The following is a 16,907-nucleotide window of genomic DNA, read 5'->3' as shown; positions in this document are numbered from 1 at the left end:
TAGTTCTTCTCTGATCTTAGTTATTTCTTGCCTTCTGCTAGCTTTTGAATGTGTTTGCTCTTGTGTCTCTAGTTCTTTTAATTGTGATGTTAGGGTGTCCATTTTAGATCTTTTCTGCTTCCTCTTGTGGGCATTTAGGGCTATAAATTTCCCTCTACACAATGCTTTAAATGTGTCCCAAAGATTCTGGTATGTTGTATGTTTGTTCTCATTGGTTTCAAAGAGCATCTTTATTTCTGCCTTCATTTTGTTATGTACCCAGTAGTCATTCAGGAGCAGGTTGTTCAGTTTCCATGTAGTTGAGTGGTTTTGATTGAGTTTCTTAGTCCTGAGTTCTAGTTTGATTGCACTGTGGTCTGAGAGACAGTTTGTTATAATTTCTGTTCTTGTACATTTACTGAGGAGTGCTTTACTTCCAACTATGTGGTCAATTTTGGAATAAGTGCGATGTGGTGCTGAGAAGAATGTATATTCTGTTGATTTGGGGTGGAGAGTTCTATAGATGTCTATTAGGTCCAGTTGGTGCAGAGTTGAGTTCAATTCCTGTATATCCTTGTTAACTTTCTGTCTCGTTGATCTGTCTAATGTTGACAGTGGGGTGTTAAAGTCTCCCATTAGTATTGTATGGGAGTCTAAGTCTCTTTGTAAGTCTCTAAGGACTCCCTTTATGAATCTGGGTGCTCATGTATTGAGTGCATATATATTTAGGATCGTTAGCTCTTCCTGATGAATTGATCCCTTTACCATTATGTAATGACCTTCTTTTTCTCTTTTGATCTTTAATGGTTAAAGTCTGTTTTATCAGAGACTAGGATTGCAACCCCTGCTTTTTTGTTTGTTTGTTTGTTTTCCATTTGCTTGGTAGATCTTCTTCCATCCCTTTATTTTGAGCCTATGTGTATCTCTGCATGTGAGATAAGTCTCCTGAATACAGCAGACTGATGGATCTTGACTCTTTATCCAATTTGCCAGTCTGTGTCTTTTAATTGGACCATTTAGCCCATTTACATTTAAGGTTAATATTGTTAGGTGTGAACTTGATCCTGTCATTATGATATTAGCTGGTTATTTTGCTCGCTAGTTGATGCAGTTTCTTCCTAGCATCGATGGACTACATTTTGACATGTTTTTGCAGTGGCTGGTACCAGTTTTTCCTTTCCCTAGTTTAGTGCTTCCTTCAGGATCTCTTGTAGGGCAGGCCTGGTGGTGACAAAATCTCTAAGCATTTGCTTATCTGTAAAGGATTTTATTTCTCCTTCACTTATGAAACTTAGTTTGGCTGGATATGAAATTCTGGGTTGAAAATTCTTTTCTTTAAGAATTTTCGGCCAGGTGCAATGGCTCAAGCCTGTAATCCCAGCACTTTGGGAGGCCGAGATGGGTGGATCACGAGGTCAGGAAATCGAGACCATCCTGGCTAACACCATGAAACCCTGTCTCTATTAAAAAATTTAAAAAAACTAGCCGGGCGAGGTGGCGGGCACCTGTAGTCCCAGCTACTGAGGCAGGAGAATGGTGTAAACCCGGGAGGCGGAGCTTGCAGTGAGCTGAGATCCGGCCACTGCACTCCAGCCTGGGCGATAGAGCGAGACTCCGTCTCAAAAAAAAAAAAAAAGAATGTTAAATATTTCCCCCACTCTCTTCTGGCTTGGAGAGTTTCTGCCGAGAGATCTGCTGTTAGTCTGATGGGCTTCCCTTTGTGTGTAACCCGACCTTTCTCTCTGGCTGCCCTTAACATTTCTTCCTTCATTTCAACTTTGCTGCATCTGACAATTATGTGTCTGGGAGTTGCTCTTCCTGAGGAGTATCTTTGTGGTGTTCTCTGTATTTCCTGAATTTGAGTGTTGGCCTGCTTTACTAGGTTGGGTAAGTTCTCCTGGATGATATCCTGTAGAGTGTTTTCCAACTTGGTTCCATTTTGCCTGTCACTTTTAGACACACCAATCAGACATAGATTTGGACTTTTCACATAATCCCTTATTTCTTGGAGGCTTTGTTCATTTCTTTTTTTTACTCTTTTTTCTCTATACTTCTCTTCTTGCTTCATTTCATTCATTTGATCTTCAATCGCTGATACTCTTTCTTCCAGTTGATTGAGTCAGTTACTGAAGCTTGTGCCTTTGTCATGTAGTTCTCATTCCATGGTTTTCATCCCTATCAGTTCTTTTAAGGTCTTCTCTGCATTGATTATTCTAGTTATCCATTCAGCCATTCTTTTTTCAAGGTTTTTAGTTTCTTTTCGCTGGTTACCTAGTTCCTCCTTTAGCTTGAAAAGTTTGATCGACTGAAGCCTTCTTCTCTCAACTCATCAAAGTCATTCTCCGTCCAGCTTTGTTCTCTTGCTGGAGATGAGCTACATTCCTTTGGAGGGGGAGATGCGCTCCGATTTGTTGAATTTGAAGCTTTTCTGCACTGCTTTTTCTGCATCTTTGTGGTTTTATCTGCCTTTATCTGTGGTCTTTGATGATGGTGATGTACTGATAGGGTTTTGGTGTAGGTGTCCTTTGTGTTTGTTAGTTTTCCTTCTAACAGTCAGGATCCTCAGCTATAGGTCTGTTGGAGTTTGCTTGAGGTCCACTCCAGACCCTGTTTGCCTGGGTATCAGCAGCAGAGGCTGCAGAAGATAGAATATTGCTGAACAGCGAGTGTTGCTGTGTGATTCTTATTCTGGAAGCTTCGTCTCAGCGGTGTACCCCACCGTGTGAGGTGTGAGGTATCGGTCTGCACCTAGTGGGGGATGTCTCCCAGTTAGTTAGGCTACTCAGGGGTCAGGGACTCACTTGAGCAGGCAGTCTGTCTGTTCTCAGATCTCAATGCTGGGAGATCCACTGGTCTCTTCAAAGCTGTCAGACGGGGACATTTACCTCTGCTGAGGTTTCTGCTGCTTTTTGTTTAGGTATGCCCTGTCCCCAGTGGAGGAGTCTACAGAGGCAGGCAGGCCACCCTTCTTGAGCTGTGGTGGGCTCCACCCAATTCGAGCTTCCTGGCGGCTTTGTTTACCTACTTAAGCCTCAGCAATGGCGGGCACCCCTGCCCCAGCCTCACTGCTGCCTTGCAGTTAGATCTCAGACTGCTGTGCTAGCAAGGAGGGAGGCTCCATGGGTGTGGAATCCTCTGTACCAGGTGTGGGATATAATCTCCTGTTGTGCCGTTTGCTAAGACCCTTGGTAAAGCTCAGTATTATGGTGGGAGTTACCCGATTTTCCAGGTGTTATGTGTCTCAATTTCCTTTGGCTAGGAAAAGGAATTCCCTTCCCCCTTGAGCTTCCCAGGTGAGGCAATGCCTCACCCTGCTTCAGCTCTGGCTGGTCAGGCTGCACCCACGGACCAGCGCCAACTGTCTGACACACCCCAGTGAGATGAACCCAGTACCTAAGCTGAAAATGCAGAAATCGCCTGTCTTCTGTGTCGTTCATGCTGGGAGCTGGAGGCTGAAGCTGTTCCTATTCGGCCATCTTGGTCGTGCCACCCCAAAAAATTGCAGTTTTGATCTATTTTTCTTGGGTATTTTCTTCTACTTTTTATCCATTTTCTGTAATTTTCTATAGGAATGATATTCTCCTATTTTATTTTTTCTTATGGTATTTTTGTAAAGAAATTTACCTCAATACATTTTTATTGCTTACACTTATATAATTTGTTTTTTTCTGTTCTTTCATAAATTCAGAGAGCTCTTCTCAATACACAGAGCTCCCTGTCCTGTTCTTTTCATTAGACAGGGTTCCCCAAACTACAGGTTACAGGTAGAATCTGGCCCAGGTCTTGTTCTTGTATGGGCACCTGAGTTATGAGTGGTTCCTACATTTTTGAAGAGTTGTAAACAAATAAACAGAGATAAAAATGTGACAGAAACGATGTGACATTCAAAGCTAAAGTATTTACTATTTGGGCCTACAAAAGTTTGGCAGCTCCAGATACAGACTAAAAACTATGGCAGCTTGCTTTCTGAATTTTCATGGTTCTTCTTCTCCCCTACTTTTATCTGGACTTTCTCTCCCCTTCATCAATATTGTTTCAATCTTGCTTATATTTTACATCAGTTCCCAAGAGGTTGTGCCCAGTTTGTGCCCAGTCCTAGAGAGGAGACTTTGCCGATCAGTTTTGAGTGTTTAAATTTGTTGTTCTGAAACTGATTTGCTGTGCTTTCCAGCATTTGCTAATACCTATTTTAGAATTATCCTGTTTTTAGGTTTGATGCTTCCCTTTGATGTTTCTTACACAGATGCAGACAATGAACAAATGATGAGGCTGTTGGTTGTTTATTCACACCCACTTGTATATTAGGGTTCAAGGGCACACATCATCATACAGGTTTGCAGCAAGTGGCTAAATGCTTTCGGTTTTCTACCTAGTAGTTCAGTATGTTTTCATATGGGGATTGAGGAAGATCAAAAAACCCTATTGCTACCACCCACTGCCACTTTCCTTTCTGAATCCAACTTACTCATTCTTAAATAATTTACCAAGTAGATTATATGAAATTTGTTTTGAGGAAAATGTTTGCCCTGAATATTTCAGTATGTTAAATAAATCAACACATTCATATTTTTTCTGTTTTTTCTCCAGAGTCAAGTTCCCATTATGTAATCTCCCTAAAAGCTTTTAACAATGCTGGAGAAGGAGTTCCTCTTTATGAAAGTGCCACCACCAGGTCTATAACAGGTAAGTGAAATTGTTAATCTTCCTCTAACAAAGTAGTATTTGATTTATGGTGAAAAAAGAAAAACTAAAATAAAACACAAAGAAACAAAAATGAATATATTCTTTCATTATCCTCTGATAATCCTCAGAGAATTATTATCCTCTGAGTCTGATATGTACACATGTATACATGCACACATATGCGAGCATTTTTTTATTTCTTTGGTTGTCAAAATTAAGTGGGAGGAATTCAGTTTGTAAATTCGCACATGAACTTAGAGAATATAGATCTCTCAGTCTGTTCCTTCCCAATAGCATCATAGTTTTGGTGCCCTGATACCATGTTTCCATCTCCTGAGCAGCTTGTCTCAAATCAATGCCATCTTTGTCCCTGCATAAAGGTTGCCAAATGCCTAAATAGACACTTGCTTCTCCACACAGGGTCTTTCAAACTAAGATGACAAGGAAGAGCTGGCCTTCGGGGGTAGTTTGCATTAGGCTGAGTGACATAGGTGGTATCGTCCTGAGCTGGGTCTCTGGGTCACCCAAGCAGTGCCCAGGGCCTCAGAACATTAAAGGGATAGCTGATTTAAGGCCTTGTCACCCTTAGGAATTTTACTGTTAGTTGGACTGTAAAGGCAGTACATAAGAGTAAAAGGGCTCAGGAAACTGAGAAAGAAATGGGTAAGATGGTGAGATCCAAACTATTTATGGAGGCTCTTTGTTAGCATGCCTAGGCTTAGTCCAAAATACAATGAACAACACATTTGTACGGCTATTCAGAGTCCCTGGAAAGTCACTTGACTACTTCCCCAACCCCCTGCCACAGATTTATGTCTGAAATCTCCAAGTAAAACCCAAGTTCCCTTTCTCATTAATACATTGAACCTGCCCCCTCACACCCTTCAGACCTCATTTAACTTGTCAGATATTGTCCCCTTAATGAAAACAAAGGATCTGAGATAGCAAGCACCAGAGAACATGAGATGTTACTGAAGTTTGAAATTTGGATGAGTTGGAAGAAATGGTTATAAAATAAATAGTGGAATCCTGTGGCTGCTACTTCTGCCCAAATTTGTGTGAACTTAGTGCAGTTTGTTTGCCAAATGTACAAACTTCATTCGTAGACTGTCTTAAGAATACAGTTGTTCTTTGAATTCATAATTGTTATGTGATGGTCTCCAGAATATACTGTCACTGTATTAATTTTAGTAGTATTATTTAAGGCAAAATTGCTATTGTAATCTCTTTGAATCTTTGACCATTGTTTCCAGGTTTAAGATCTGTCTAAAGTAGAATGCAAATTTTTGGGTGGATGTCAGTATATTTATTTATCTGTGGAGACCGTATATACCATTCATTGTATAATTAAAGGGATTCATGACTTCTCTAAAAGAGTAAATAACCCAGAGAATATTTACTATCAAATGTGCTATCTCCAAATATTGAGAGATGAGAATAATTGAAGTTCAGGATACAAACTAAGAACTAACATGATGGGTGTCTGGGATTTTGACTTTATTCTCTTATTCTGCTAGCAACAATATTCTTTGAAAGCAAACAGGCCACTTTGGCTGCACCATTGTGTCCCATAATTTTCCTTTAGTGACCATCTCTGTCCTGCCTATAGTAAAAGATCCCCAGGAGCTTCTTGTTGCCATGGTGACTTGGCACTTGTGATCAGGCTGTGCAAAATGATACTATAGTCAGTCTTTTCAAGCTCTTATTCTCTTCCCAAAACTAATGGCCACAAGGAAGGACCACGGAGGTGGGAAATAAAAATCACTTTTCAATCAGAAACTGGTAAAGGTGAAAGAATTCAAATAAACTGAAAGTAAGTTGTTCAGAAAGAACCATTGGAGTCATCAGCTTCTTTTTTCTTGCATTTGTTGCATTAATTCTAGCATATGACATTCCCAAAGTGGTTTCTAAAACACCAGTGATCCAGGCAATTTTTGTTTTCTGATGACTCAGATCCTGAAGGAACTGAGAATTGAAATAATACTAATAGTTGGAATTTGTGTGAGGAATTTTCTTACTAAAGAAAAGCCAGTTAAGGGGTTCAAGAAGAATGTGTGATTCCAGCCCTTTTCAAAGGAAAAAAAAAATAAAACACTTTTTCTGGAAGTGGCAGAAGTATTTTATTTTGCTTTCATATGTCATGGAGAACAAAGGACAGATGAAATAAAAGGTTAAGGAAACTCAATTAATAAATGTGTCAGTGCCATGTAGAAGACATCCTCTATCTCTAAGCTTCTGCAAAGGAGTACCATGCACTGTCTTGAACAAGGGCCCATATAATGTAACTACAAAATATATCACAGGCAATAAATCCTCAAGCTAGAATAAGCATCAGGCTATGGAGCTGTCTACACACATGTGCCCACAGATGTTGGTGAGCTCTGGAGCCTCATCCCGTACTGGAAATATCAGCATTAGAGCTGCTGAAAGTCTCACCTGGCCAAATGCATTAGTTGTCTCATTTTTGCTGTAAAGCCCTTTATTTCTTGTTGTCTTAAGGACAAGATATCTTGAGCCTGGAGAAGGGAAGAAGATAAAAATCAGAAGACTAATAAAATACGCTGCTGAATTGATTTGTTCTCAACTGCTTTATCAACGTTAAAATGAAGTACAATCCACATGTAAAATTGCATTATTATTTTTAGAGTTCATTTTTTTTTAGATAGGGTCTCATTCTGTTGTCCAAGCTGGAGTGCAGTGGTGCAGTCATGGCTCACCGTAGCCTTGACCTCCCCGGCTCAAGGGATCCTCCCACCTATGTCTCCTGGGTAGCTGGGACTACAGGTGTGCGCCACCTACCTGGCATTTTTTTTTTTTTTTTTTTGATATATGGAGTCTTGCTATGTTGCCCAGGCTGGTCTTGAACTCCTGGCCTCAAATAATCCTCCTGCTTCAGCCTTCCAAAGTGTTGGTTTTACACGCATGAGTCACCACATCCATCTAAAGTTCATTTTGAATGTTAATATAATGACTGAACATTCATGGGCACTTACCAAAACACCTGTTAGGAATCAAACAAATTTCTTTCTTAGCAAAAATTCTGAGGCTATATTTTGTCTTTTACTAAACTTTTTTTCAATTCTTTTGAATATAACACTCAAAGTCAGTGTATAAATTACCCAGTAGTAGGAAGAGAAAAAAAAATTGTGTAGCAACAAAAGAATGTGTTAAATTCAATTATTCAAATATTAATAGTTTCTGACCTGAGAGAAAAAGACTATTAATATATGCAATATGTATTAATGGCTGTGCTTGCTATGCATGATAATGCTGTGCTTTGTTGGAAATGCTCTATATCTGCATCAGACACTAGGTTTTTGTAACAGTTTAACACTTGAAATTGCCTAGTGCAACACAAGAAGTGAATGTTTTGTTACTTAATTTTAATTTGTTTAAACTTAAATAGTTCATATAACTAGTGGTCATTGTACTAGCACCATTCTGGAGGCAGTGTCATGTAGGATGACAAGCCATACCTGAAAAAAATATTATTCCATAAAATGGGAAAGATAAAACTTGGCCAAGGATAGAAATTTCTGGACTGTGTAAGTCCATCGTTAAAATACCACCCAACACCCTTGCTTGAAATTTGAGAGAAGCTTTCTGGAACTGAGTCCAAGAAACTCAATAACAATAGTCATGAATAGTATACTCATTTAAGATCAGAAATAGCAGGATTGACTATTACCATTTCTTGAAGAAGAATCACCCTATTTCAAAACCTTATGAATGGCACCTGTGAAAAACTATACAGTTAATATGTTTACCAATAAGCCTGGATTAATAAAACAAAGAGGGTAATCCAGTAACACAGGTCAAAAAAGGAGTCTGTAAATTAGAGAACTTCCCATATGTATATCACGTTCTTCTTGTAAAGTCAGATAAAAATAGAAACAAGTAAAGCAAAGTAGCACCTGCTTTAATTTGACAAAAATATCTTCCACTGCTACATAAATCTGATGAATGATTGGAATCCTTGTGGAGACTGCAACGTCTTCTCTTTCCCCTTCATCATTTTATAAATCCATTTGAGTTTAAAGGATGCCTTAATAAAAAGAGACATCAAAGAAAACACAGAAAGCCTGGGCTCTGTCATTAAATTTTAAACACAACTCTCTTCTCTCTCTCTCTCTCTCTCTCTCTCTCTCTCTCTCTCTCTCTCCCTCTCTCTCTCTCTCTCTCTCCTTTTTTCCCAGTTTTTCTTTTCAGTTTTATATTTTGCTCCAAAGACCACAGACTAGTAAACTACTAAATAATTCATTGGAAAATAAGTGATGAATAGGAGATAGGCATTTGAAATGCAGTGGACAAAGTGAAGTAATCATCAAAACCTGCCAGCAGTCAATCCACTTTAAACTAGGTTGTTGAAAAAAATAAACCATGTATTATGCTGCTGTAGACACCCAACATTTTAGTAGGTCTCATCTCCCCAAATGTCATCATATGCCCAGCCTGAGAGTTACATTATCGCATCTTATTATTTTTGTTAGAATATACACTACATGATATAAAGATATTTTAAAATGTAAATGTTTTAAGCACAAAATCAAATGCTCAAAGTTAGACTATTACTATGGCCACAAAATCAGCTTCCTTATTCTGATATCACAGCATAAACATGATTACAAGGTGTTTTTGGAGAATTTTGTAAAGACACACACATCATTATGCAGATTCCCATTATATTATGGATCAAAGCATGTATATACCTCAGTGTAAATCTCGTAAGTCTGTAGTTAATCCTGTCTTCCCATCCAATAATATAAAATTTTAGGAATGTGGAATATGGGAACTCCTACCAAGACTAAAAACTTAGCTAATTACTCTGTGAGAATGTGGGTAAAATCACACTTCTACATTTTCAAGGATTCCAGTCTAAGAAAGCCTGACAAATCAGGTGCTGTCTGAAACTTAGTTATCAAATATGTAATTGATCCATGGGATCATGTCTACCTGGTCACTCTGACTTTGTGCAATCACAGTCACACACAGGTTGCTGTGGATGTCGGGGTACTTTGTTCTTTATTATTTATGTCTTTCTTGCCTAGGAAATGTGTATGTGGATACAAGCTAAGCAACAACGAAAACATTAGGGAAACCCTATTAAGTTAGACAAAGGGGAGAAAATAAACAAAAAATTAGGTATTAGATAAACAATTAGTTTTTTTTGTAGACAGAAATAAACCAGAACCCCTTTTTTATCTTATTATTTTAAATTATGTAGTAATAAAACTGATAGATTCTGTGACTATATCTTTTAAGAAGCAACGTGCAACATTTAAAAAATGGACTTTAAAATATATAAGCAGAAGTGACAGTCAAATTGATAAAACCACTCTAGGGGAATGAGTAAATTATAGAAAATATTCAATTACTTTTTTGCAATATAGCAATACTGTTTCTAATGTGTTTTCCGATTGAATTAATTACATTTTTTTCTGTTCTTCTTATGTTCCCTTTTCATCATTATTGCCATGCATTTAACTCATTGTGATGTGTTACCACTGATATTTATTTTTTAACGCTTTTATTTACGTATTTATTTGTTTGTTTCATTTGGTGGATTTTTTAAACCCAGATCCCACTGACCCAGTTGATTATTATCCTTTGCTTGATGATTTCCCCACCTCGGTCCCAGATCTCTCCACCCCCATGCTCCCACCAGTAGGTGTACAGGCTGTGGCTCTTACCCATGATGCTGTGAGGGTCAGCTGGGCAGACAACTCTGTCCCTAAGAACCAAAAGACATCTGAGGTGCGACTTTACACTGTCCGGTGGAGAACCAGCTTTTCTGCGAGTGCAAAATACAAGGTGAAGTTCTACTTGAAAATTTAAAATGAACTGACAGTTGTTTAATGCATTGTTTTAAAACCCTCCTGGACTGTCATGAGTTGTTTTGCCTCTGTGTATCTATGTGGAAAAACGAAGTATTTTAATAACTCAATATCTAAAATTAACATGAGAATAATTGTATTTTAGGAAACAATTCTAAGGCAAGGTAGGAAAACATCAAGTGCTGTAAAACGTTATTTGATTTTCACCAGATGCTGAGTTCTTATAAATGATTTGATTCTGTGCAAGAGAATGTCATTGTCCCTTGAAAATAGCAGAGATCTATGTTAATTTTCTGGATAGATTTTGGTATCTTTTTTTTTTTTTTTTTCCATTTGGAATCTAGATTGATTTCCAAAGCGACCCTGTTAATGTCACAGAGACCCATCTTTCAGTGCATATAACTGGGAATAGATAACTTGAAGATACTTTTTGTAACCTCAGCACTCTAAGCCATTAACATCTACTTCATTTAGCCTTGAAAACACCCTTATGTGGTAAAGAAAACTCACAATCTACACTCCCCTTTAGCTAATATGAATTCACCAGCTCTCCGTTCTTGTCTAGTCATCTCGCAGCCTCTTTAAGAGCTCCTCAGGGATACATATTTGAGACAGTCATTACCACTTTCAAATCTCTATCAACCAGCCTCAGGGATCATAACAACTAGTTATATACTAAGATAATTTGTTACCTCCTGAAACTGCTATGATTTTACTATATATAGAAATATACAAATGTAGACAAAAATGAGAAGATCAACAAGTAGTTGTCAAGAACCTTCTATGTACCTAGAAATATACTACATCAGAGAGATGGTTTATTTTGAAAGAAAACATGTTGTAGTCATTGTTACTTATTACATATAATTTTATGATGAGTTATACACTCAGCTCTATGGATAAACTTAAAAGAATTCATAAGTTATTTGAGAGATACAATGTATAAAAACACGTTTAGAACTTAAACCTTCACAAGATACTGATTGGGAATGAAGAAGTCAGTTTTGAAAATAAGAGCATAAATGTCACCCAACAACTAAGAAATCAAATAGTTCAACCCTGGCCATCTGTCTTCTTCCTACTCTTTTTGTACCACTCGATTGGGGTAGCTCTTGAGATTTTAGATCTCCTGATAGTTTAGCCAATGTTCTTTTCACTGAACTACCATCCTCCTTAATCTAGCCTCAAGCTAGTAGTGATTTTGGGGGGATGAAAATATTTCGAGGGTGTTTTTAACTCCAGTCCTAGAGCTGTGGCTAAATCCCAACACCAATTCTATAAGCTTGCCTCTCTCTGCCCGTAGCCATGCTGGATCTTCCTCTGGTGTCTTTCAATTTTTAAATTCCATAAAATTCACATTTCATCATAAATCAGATTTTAGTTGAAACCATTTAAAGACAGTTTTCTTTGGTACTGCTGCCTTGTTAGGTGAGGTATTTGGAAAAACTCTCTAGGCAAGTCTAAATAGTATCACTGATATAAGGTATGTAGTAAGTACCCTATCCATCTCCTTACAGTAGTAGATTTAAGATTCAGCAGAACTATAAATAAAGATAACATCATCAGAAAAGACAACCAATGAAACTCATGAGACCATTAAAAAAAATCTCTTTTTATATAGATTACCCGATTCTCTAAGTTTACTTTTATTTATTTTTTAGAAATAAAATTTCTTTATTAATAGATGATGTAATTGTCACATAGAAAAGCCAAGAATATACAATCAAAACATTATAATCAAAGAGACTCACAATAATTTTGGATATAGAATCAACATTAAGAATAAATAGGGTTGCTATACACAAAAACAAACAGAAAGTAATTTTTAAAATTTTTTTTTATTATTATACTTTAAGTTCTAGGGTACATGTGCATAGCGTGCAGGTTTGTTACATATGTATACTTGTGCCATGTTGGTGTGCTGCACCCATCAACTCGTCAGCACCCATCAATTAAAAGGTTACTTTCTCACTTTAAAAATTTTATGTCATAATTGCTGTACTTTGTCGATACATTCATTTCACAGAATGGCCATGGCGACTTTGCCAGAATGTGAAATGTTCTAAGGAATAATGATTGTTTTCTCCAGAATGGTTTGAGTTCCAAAATTTCCTGAAACAAATTATTTCAGTTGAATAGTTACTACAGCAGACATGGAATTACTGAATTTCACAAAGAGCGCCTGTGAGGTGCTGTTCCTCTTCCCTTCATCTTCCTGACAGAAGGTTTTCAATTACTAACATACTATTCCCTCTCTCTCTCTTTCTCTCTCCATATATATCCACAACCTGATGTAAGGAGGGTTAGGGGAAACTAGAAAGATACACAATAAATTTAAATTTTACAAATAATGGTAATAGACTGTTTGAGTTTTCACTTTGTACTTTTCAAGTCAATGTCCTATCTTTACTTCATCTCATTTCCACTACAGCTTTAAAAGGTAGGCAGGACATACACACGACATGAAACAAAACATACATGGAGCCACATGACCTGGGCTCAGGGGTTGACTTTGCAACATCCTGTCATGAAACTTACCCTGCTCAGTCTCATTTTTCTCATCTATATGACGGAAATATCCATACTTACTGTAAAAACAATGAGATTCTTTGTAGTTAAGTATGAAGACAGAGGTAGGTGATATAACTTGACAGAAATTCCTCATTAAACTAGAGCTGAATCTCAGATGACCCCAATGGCATTATCCAGGGATTTCCCCACAGGAGTGCTCTTCTAGTTCCATTTAGTCCCAAAGCAAGCTATAATACAGATGCTCATGTTTTGATTGTCTAAAACCCTGTATTAACTTTGCCGATCAAATGGAGATATTTTCTATATGTTTTTCTTTTAAGGTATTTGATCATATAATGTTTTATACAAATTTCTATTCAAAATATCCATTGAGTGTTGACTAGTGCTTACTAGATATAACATGGATGTTACGGAGGATATGAAGTTGTGCAGGATGCAGTCTCAGCTCTCAAACTGCATATAACTCAATGGGGGGAGCATATAACACATGCCTAAAATTATATAAAAGAGACAATGCATGAAATAATGTATCTAAGATTTATTTAATACTTTCTCTGGGCCAAACATTATGTTTTACTTGTCTTAGTTTGCACTTTAAATAATGCTATGAAGTCAGTGCTATGGTTGTGTCCATTTTACACACAAGAAAAGTCTCAGGCTGGGCTCAGTGGCTCACGCCTGTAATCCCAGCACTTTGGGAAGCCGAGACGGGTGGATCGCCTGAGGTCAGGAGTTTGAGAGCAGCCTGGCCAACATGGCGAAACCCTACCTCTACTAAAAAATACAAAAATTAGCTGGGCGTGGTGGGGGGGGCACCTGTAATCCCAGCTATATGGGAGGCTGAGGCATGAGAATTGCTTGAACCCGAGAGGCTGAGGTTGCAGTGACCCGAGATCATACCATTGCACTCCAGCCCGGGTGACAAGAGTGAAACTCCATCTCAAAAAAAAAAAAAAAAGTAAGGCTCAGAGAGGTATTATCTGGTTATTCTACACTCACAGAAATAACTGGCCATGTTTTTCCAAAGTATTTCTAGGCTTTTTTAAAGATAAGCAGTAGCTTTCTATAAGGTTTTAGAGGAAACTCAGCAATTCATGGTATTACAGAATGCAAAGGTGTCAATCTAGAACACAAAGACGATCTTACTGGTTGGCCTCTCAAATGCCAGTGGTGTCTGTGCCCAGAAACTGTTTTTACTGAGATATGATCCTTCTCTCTTACCTAAAATATTTCTTATTGCCTCATTTCTCCCTTTTATTTCCATTTTTAAGACTTAGAGGTGTTCATGATCATGAAGGAAGGCAAAAGTGGAAGTAATATATCTGCATGTCAGATACTAGCTGACCACTTTGTGTTTTATTTGATGGAATTTCATCTCCTGATCATACCAAAAAATATTTACATTTATTTAGGGCATATATTTTTACAGGTTTTTCTTATTTTTTACTTTTGAGATGGAGTCTCACTCTGTCATCCAGGCTGGAGTACAATGGCCTGATCTTGGCTCACTGCAACCTTCATCTCCCAGGTTCAAGTGATTCTCCTGTCTCAGCCTCCCAAGTAGTTTGCACTACAGGTGCATGCTACCACGCCCAGCTAATTTTTGTATTTTTAAGAGACAGGGTTTCACCATATTGGTCAGGCTAGTCTTGAACTCCTGACCTCAGGTGATCCACTCGCCTTGGCCTCCCAAAATGCTGGGATTACAGGCGTGTGTCACATCGCCAACCTACAGTTATTTTTAAGAAGACTTCTGATAAATATTTGAGGTCATCGCTTTAATAGGCTGGATAGGCACATCACCGAAAAGTTATTAGTACAGTTACATATTTATTTGGTGTTGTAATGAAATACACAATTTTCATAACTATAACCTAAGAAGGATTCATAGCAGAATTTTTTAAAAAAGATATCCCTTCCTACAGTAGTAAGGGTGAGATACATATGATATGAGTGGGGGAAAAGAGCTTTTCTTAATTATTTTAGACGTAAATAGATAATAAATGTAATAAGTTTTAAAATATTTAACTTTGAAGAAAGATACCTCATACCAAGCACAAAATGATATTTATAAGAGGATAGTCTCAATTTTTTTGCTTATATGGAAAATATACTTTAACATATTAAACCTTGCAGCATGTTTTTTCTTTATTACCCATTTTGATATTTTGAGTAAGCAATAAAGAACTATAATTTACTTTCTACTAAAATATCTCTAACTTGTCATTTAAAAGACAAAGAATGGATTCAAAAGACTTCAGTAATACCAACACCACTTTAAACACCAATGTAATCCTTTAGTATTTACCCAATTTGCTGTTCCGTCCTTGATCAATTGCTCCAGTTACCATCGTTAAATGTTTGTTTAATGTGAAGTCTACACAAAGAATGAAAACCATGTGACGCAGCATTGCTTTTATCTCATGTTCTCTATAAGATGTAAATGGATTCTGGAAGCCCTTAAAGTTTAAACCTTAAAGGCTTTTTGAAAAACATGATAAACAGTAGAACTCTAATAAATTAACTTTTTTACCAGTGGAAAATTATAACAATGTTCTATTTAAAATCTATAACATTAAAACTTATGCAAAAAAAAAACAGATTTTGATTATAAATGAATTAAGTTCAATGTAGAAAATTTCAAAAATCAAGTTGACAGAAGGAAGTGGAATTTGTCCTGTTGCTCTGGTTCTTTAATAAAGGTAAGTATTTAACTTTGAAAAAAGATATCTAAATACCAAACACAAATTGACATTTATAAGAGGCATAGTCTTATATGCCTGATCATATGGAAAATATGCTTCAACATGTTAGACCTTTCACCATCTCTTACTAGGAAAATTTTCTATCTAGTAGCCCCTTTGGACAACCATAATACCTAATTTTATTGGTTATATTGTAGATGGATAATCAGCCAGCGTGAACTGGTTAATAGATGGGAAGTCGAGTCAGTGCTATGCCCTATTCCTCTGCTGTTTGGGAGTAGATTACTTTTGTGCTGAGTTATTTAACAGTCTTTTTGCATGTCTTGATTTACCAAGTTGATAGAGTTTATTTTTTATCTCTTTGCTATTTCCTACTTGTATAGTCAGAAGACACAACATCTCTAAGTTACACAGCAACAGGCCTCAAACCAAACACAATGTATGAATTCTCGGTCATGGTAACAAAAAATAGAAGGTCCAGTACTTGGAGCATGACTGCGCATGCCACCACGTATGAAGCAGGTATGTGAGGAAATGTCTACTTTTGACCCTTGGTAATCGCATTTTCCAAGTTCTGTGGAAATTAAAACATGTGTTCCTTATGGTGTCTCAATTATACCTTATCCTATATAAAATATTTCATCCTCTATAGTTCATAGCTTTTTTATATCTAAGAGTATTCTTCTCACACTAGAAAAATAAATGAATCTCCAATGGCTTAAATAATCTGCTTTCATGATCAATACATGTTTTTTTCAGGGTGTTAACTCAGGTGATCTAACTATAAATCTTCTTTTCACTACATTTAAGTAAAGAACAGAAATCTATCCATTGAACTCTGTCCAAAACAGTTGTGTCTTTGAATAATAGTCATGGTAGGTATTTCCCACCTTGAAAAAAAAATAGATGCAAAACAAAACATTGCATTACAACTGAAGTCTCATGGATATTTACTGTGAATAACCTTGACTGGATATGGGAAGGAGTTTCCAGGTGGTCTTGTTCACTCTTTGGAAATGGGATAACATAGTAGAAGACCTTTATGCAATTTTAAATAGTTCAAATCTAGGGTAATTCAATTCACTGTAATTTTTGCTGGTCACATTTACTATGGATCATAAATGTAGAGTTTATAACCTTAACAAGGATGCAGTGTACTTGACATTTATAGTTC

The 16,907-nt window shown here is 37.1% G+C and overlaps 2 protein-coding genes across 2 annotated transcripts in view; both read left to right on the top strand.

Moving 5' to 3' along the window:
• The window catches only part of LOC117064230 (netrin receptor DCC-like), a 201,512-nt gene extending 195,191 nt beyond the window's left edge, over window positions 1-6,321 (top strand). Inside the window, exons 7-8 of the mRNA XM_033178496.1 lie at window positions 4,567-4,662; window positions 6,248-6,321. Coding sequence (XP_033034387.1) covers window positions 4,567-4,662; window positions 6,248-6,321 — 170 coding nt within the window. The remainder of the gene's footprint in view (window positions 1-4,566; window positions 4,663-6,247) is intronic.
• A 3,922-nt stretch (window positions 6,322-10,243) lies between these two features.
• The window catches only part of LOC117063884 (netrin receptor DCC), a 153,233-nt gene continuing 146,569 nt past the window's right edge, over window positions 10,244-16,907 (top strand). The window contains exons 1-2 of the mRNA XM_033177696.1: window positions 10,244-10,473; window positions 16,117-16,255. Of these exons, the coding sequence (XP_033033587.1) occupies window positions 10,315-10,473; window positions 16,117-16,255 (298 nt within the window). The 5' untranslated portion in view covers window positions 10,244-10,314. The remainder of the gene's footprint in view (window positions 10,474-16,116; window positions 16,256-16,907) is intronic.

Source organism: Trachypithecus francoisi, unplaced genomic scaffold (assembly GCF_009764315.1).
Source record: "Trachypithecus francoisi isolate TF-2019V2 unplaced genomic scaffold, Tfra_2.0 Lachesis_group19, whole genome shotgun sequence".
Taxonomy (NCBI): domain Eukaryota; kingdom Metazoa; phylum Chordata; class Mammalia; order Primates; family Cercopithecidae; genus Trachypithecus; species Trachypithecus francoisi.
Note: the sequence above shows the minus strand (reverse complement) of the source record. Positions and strands in the feature narration are given on the sequence as shown.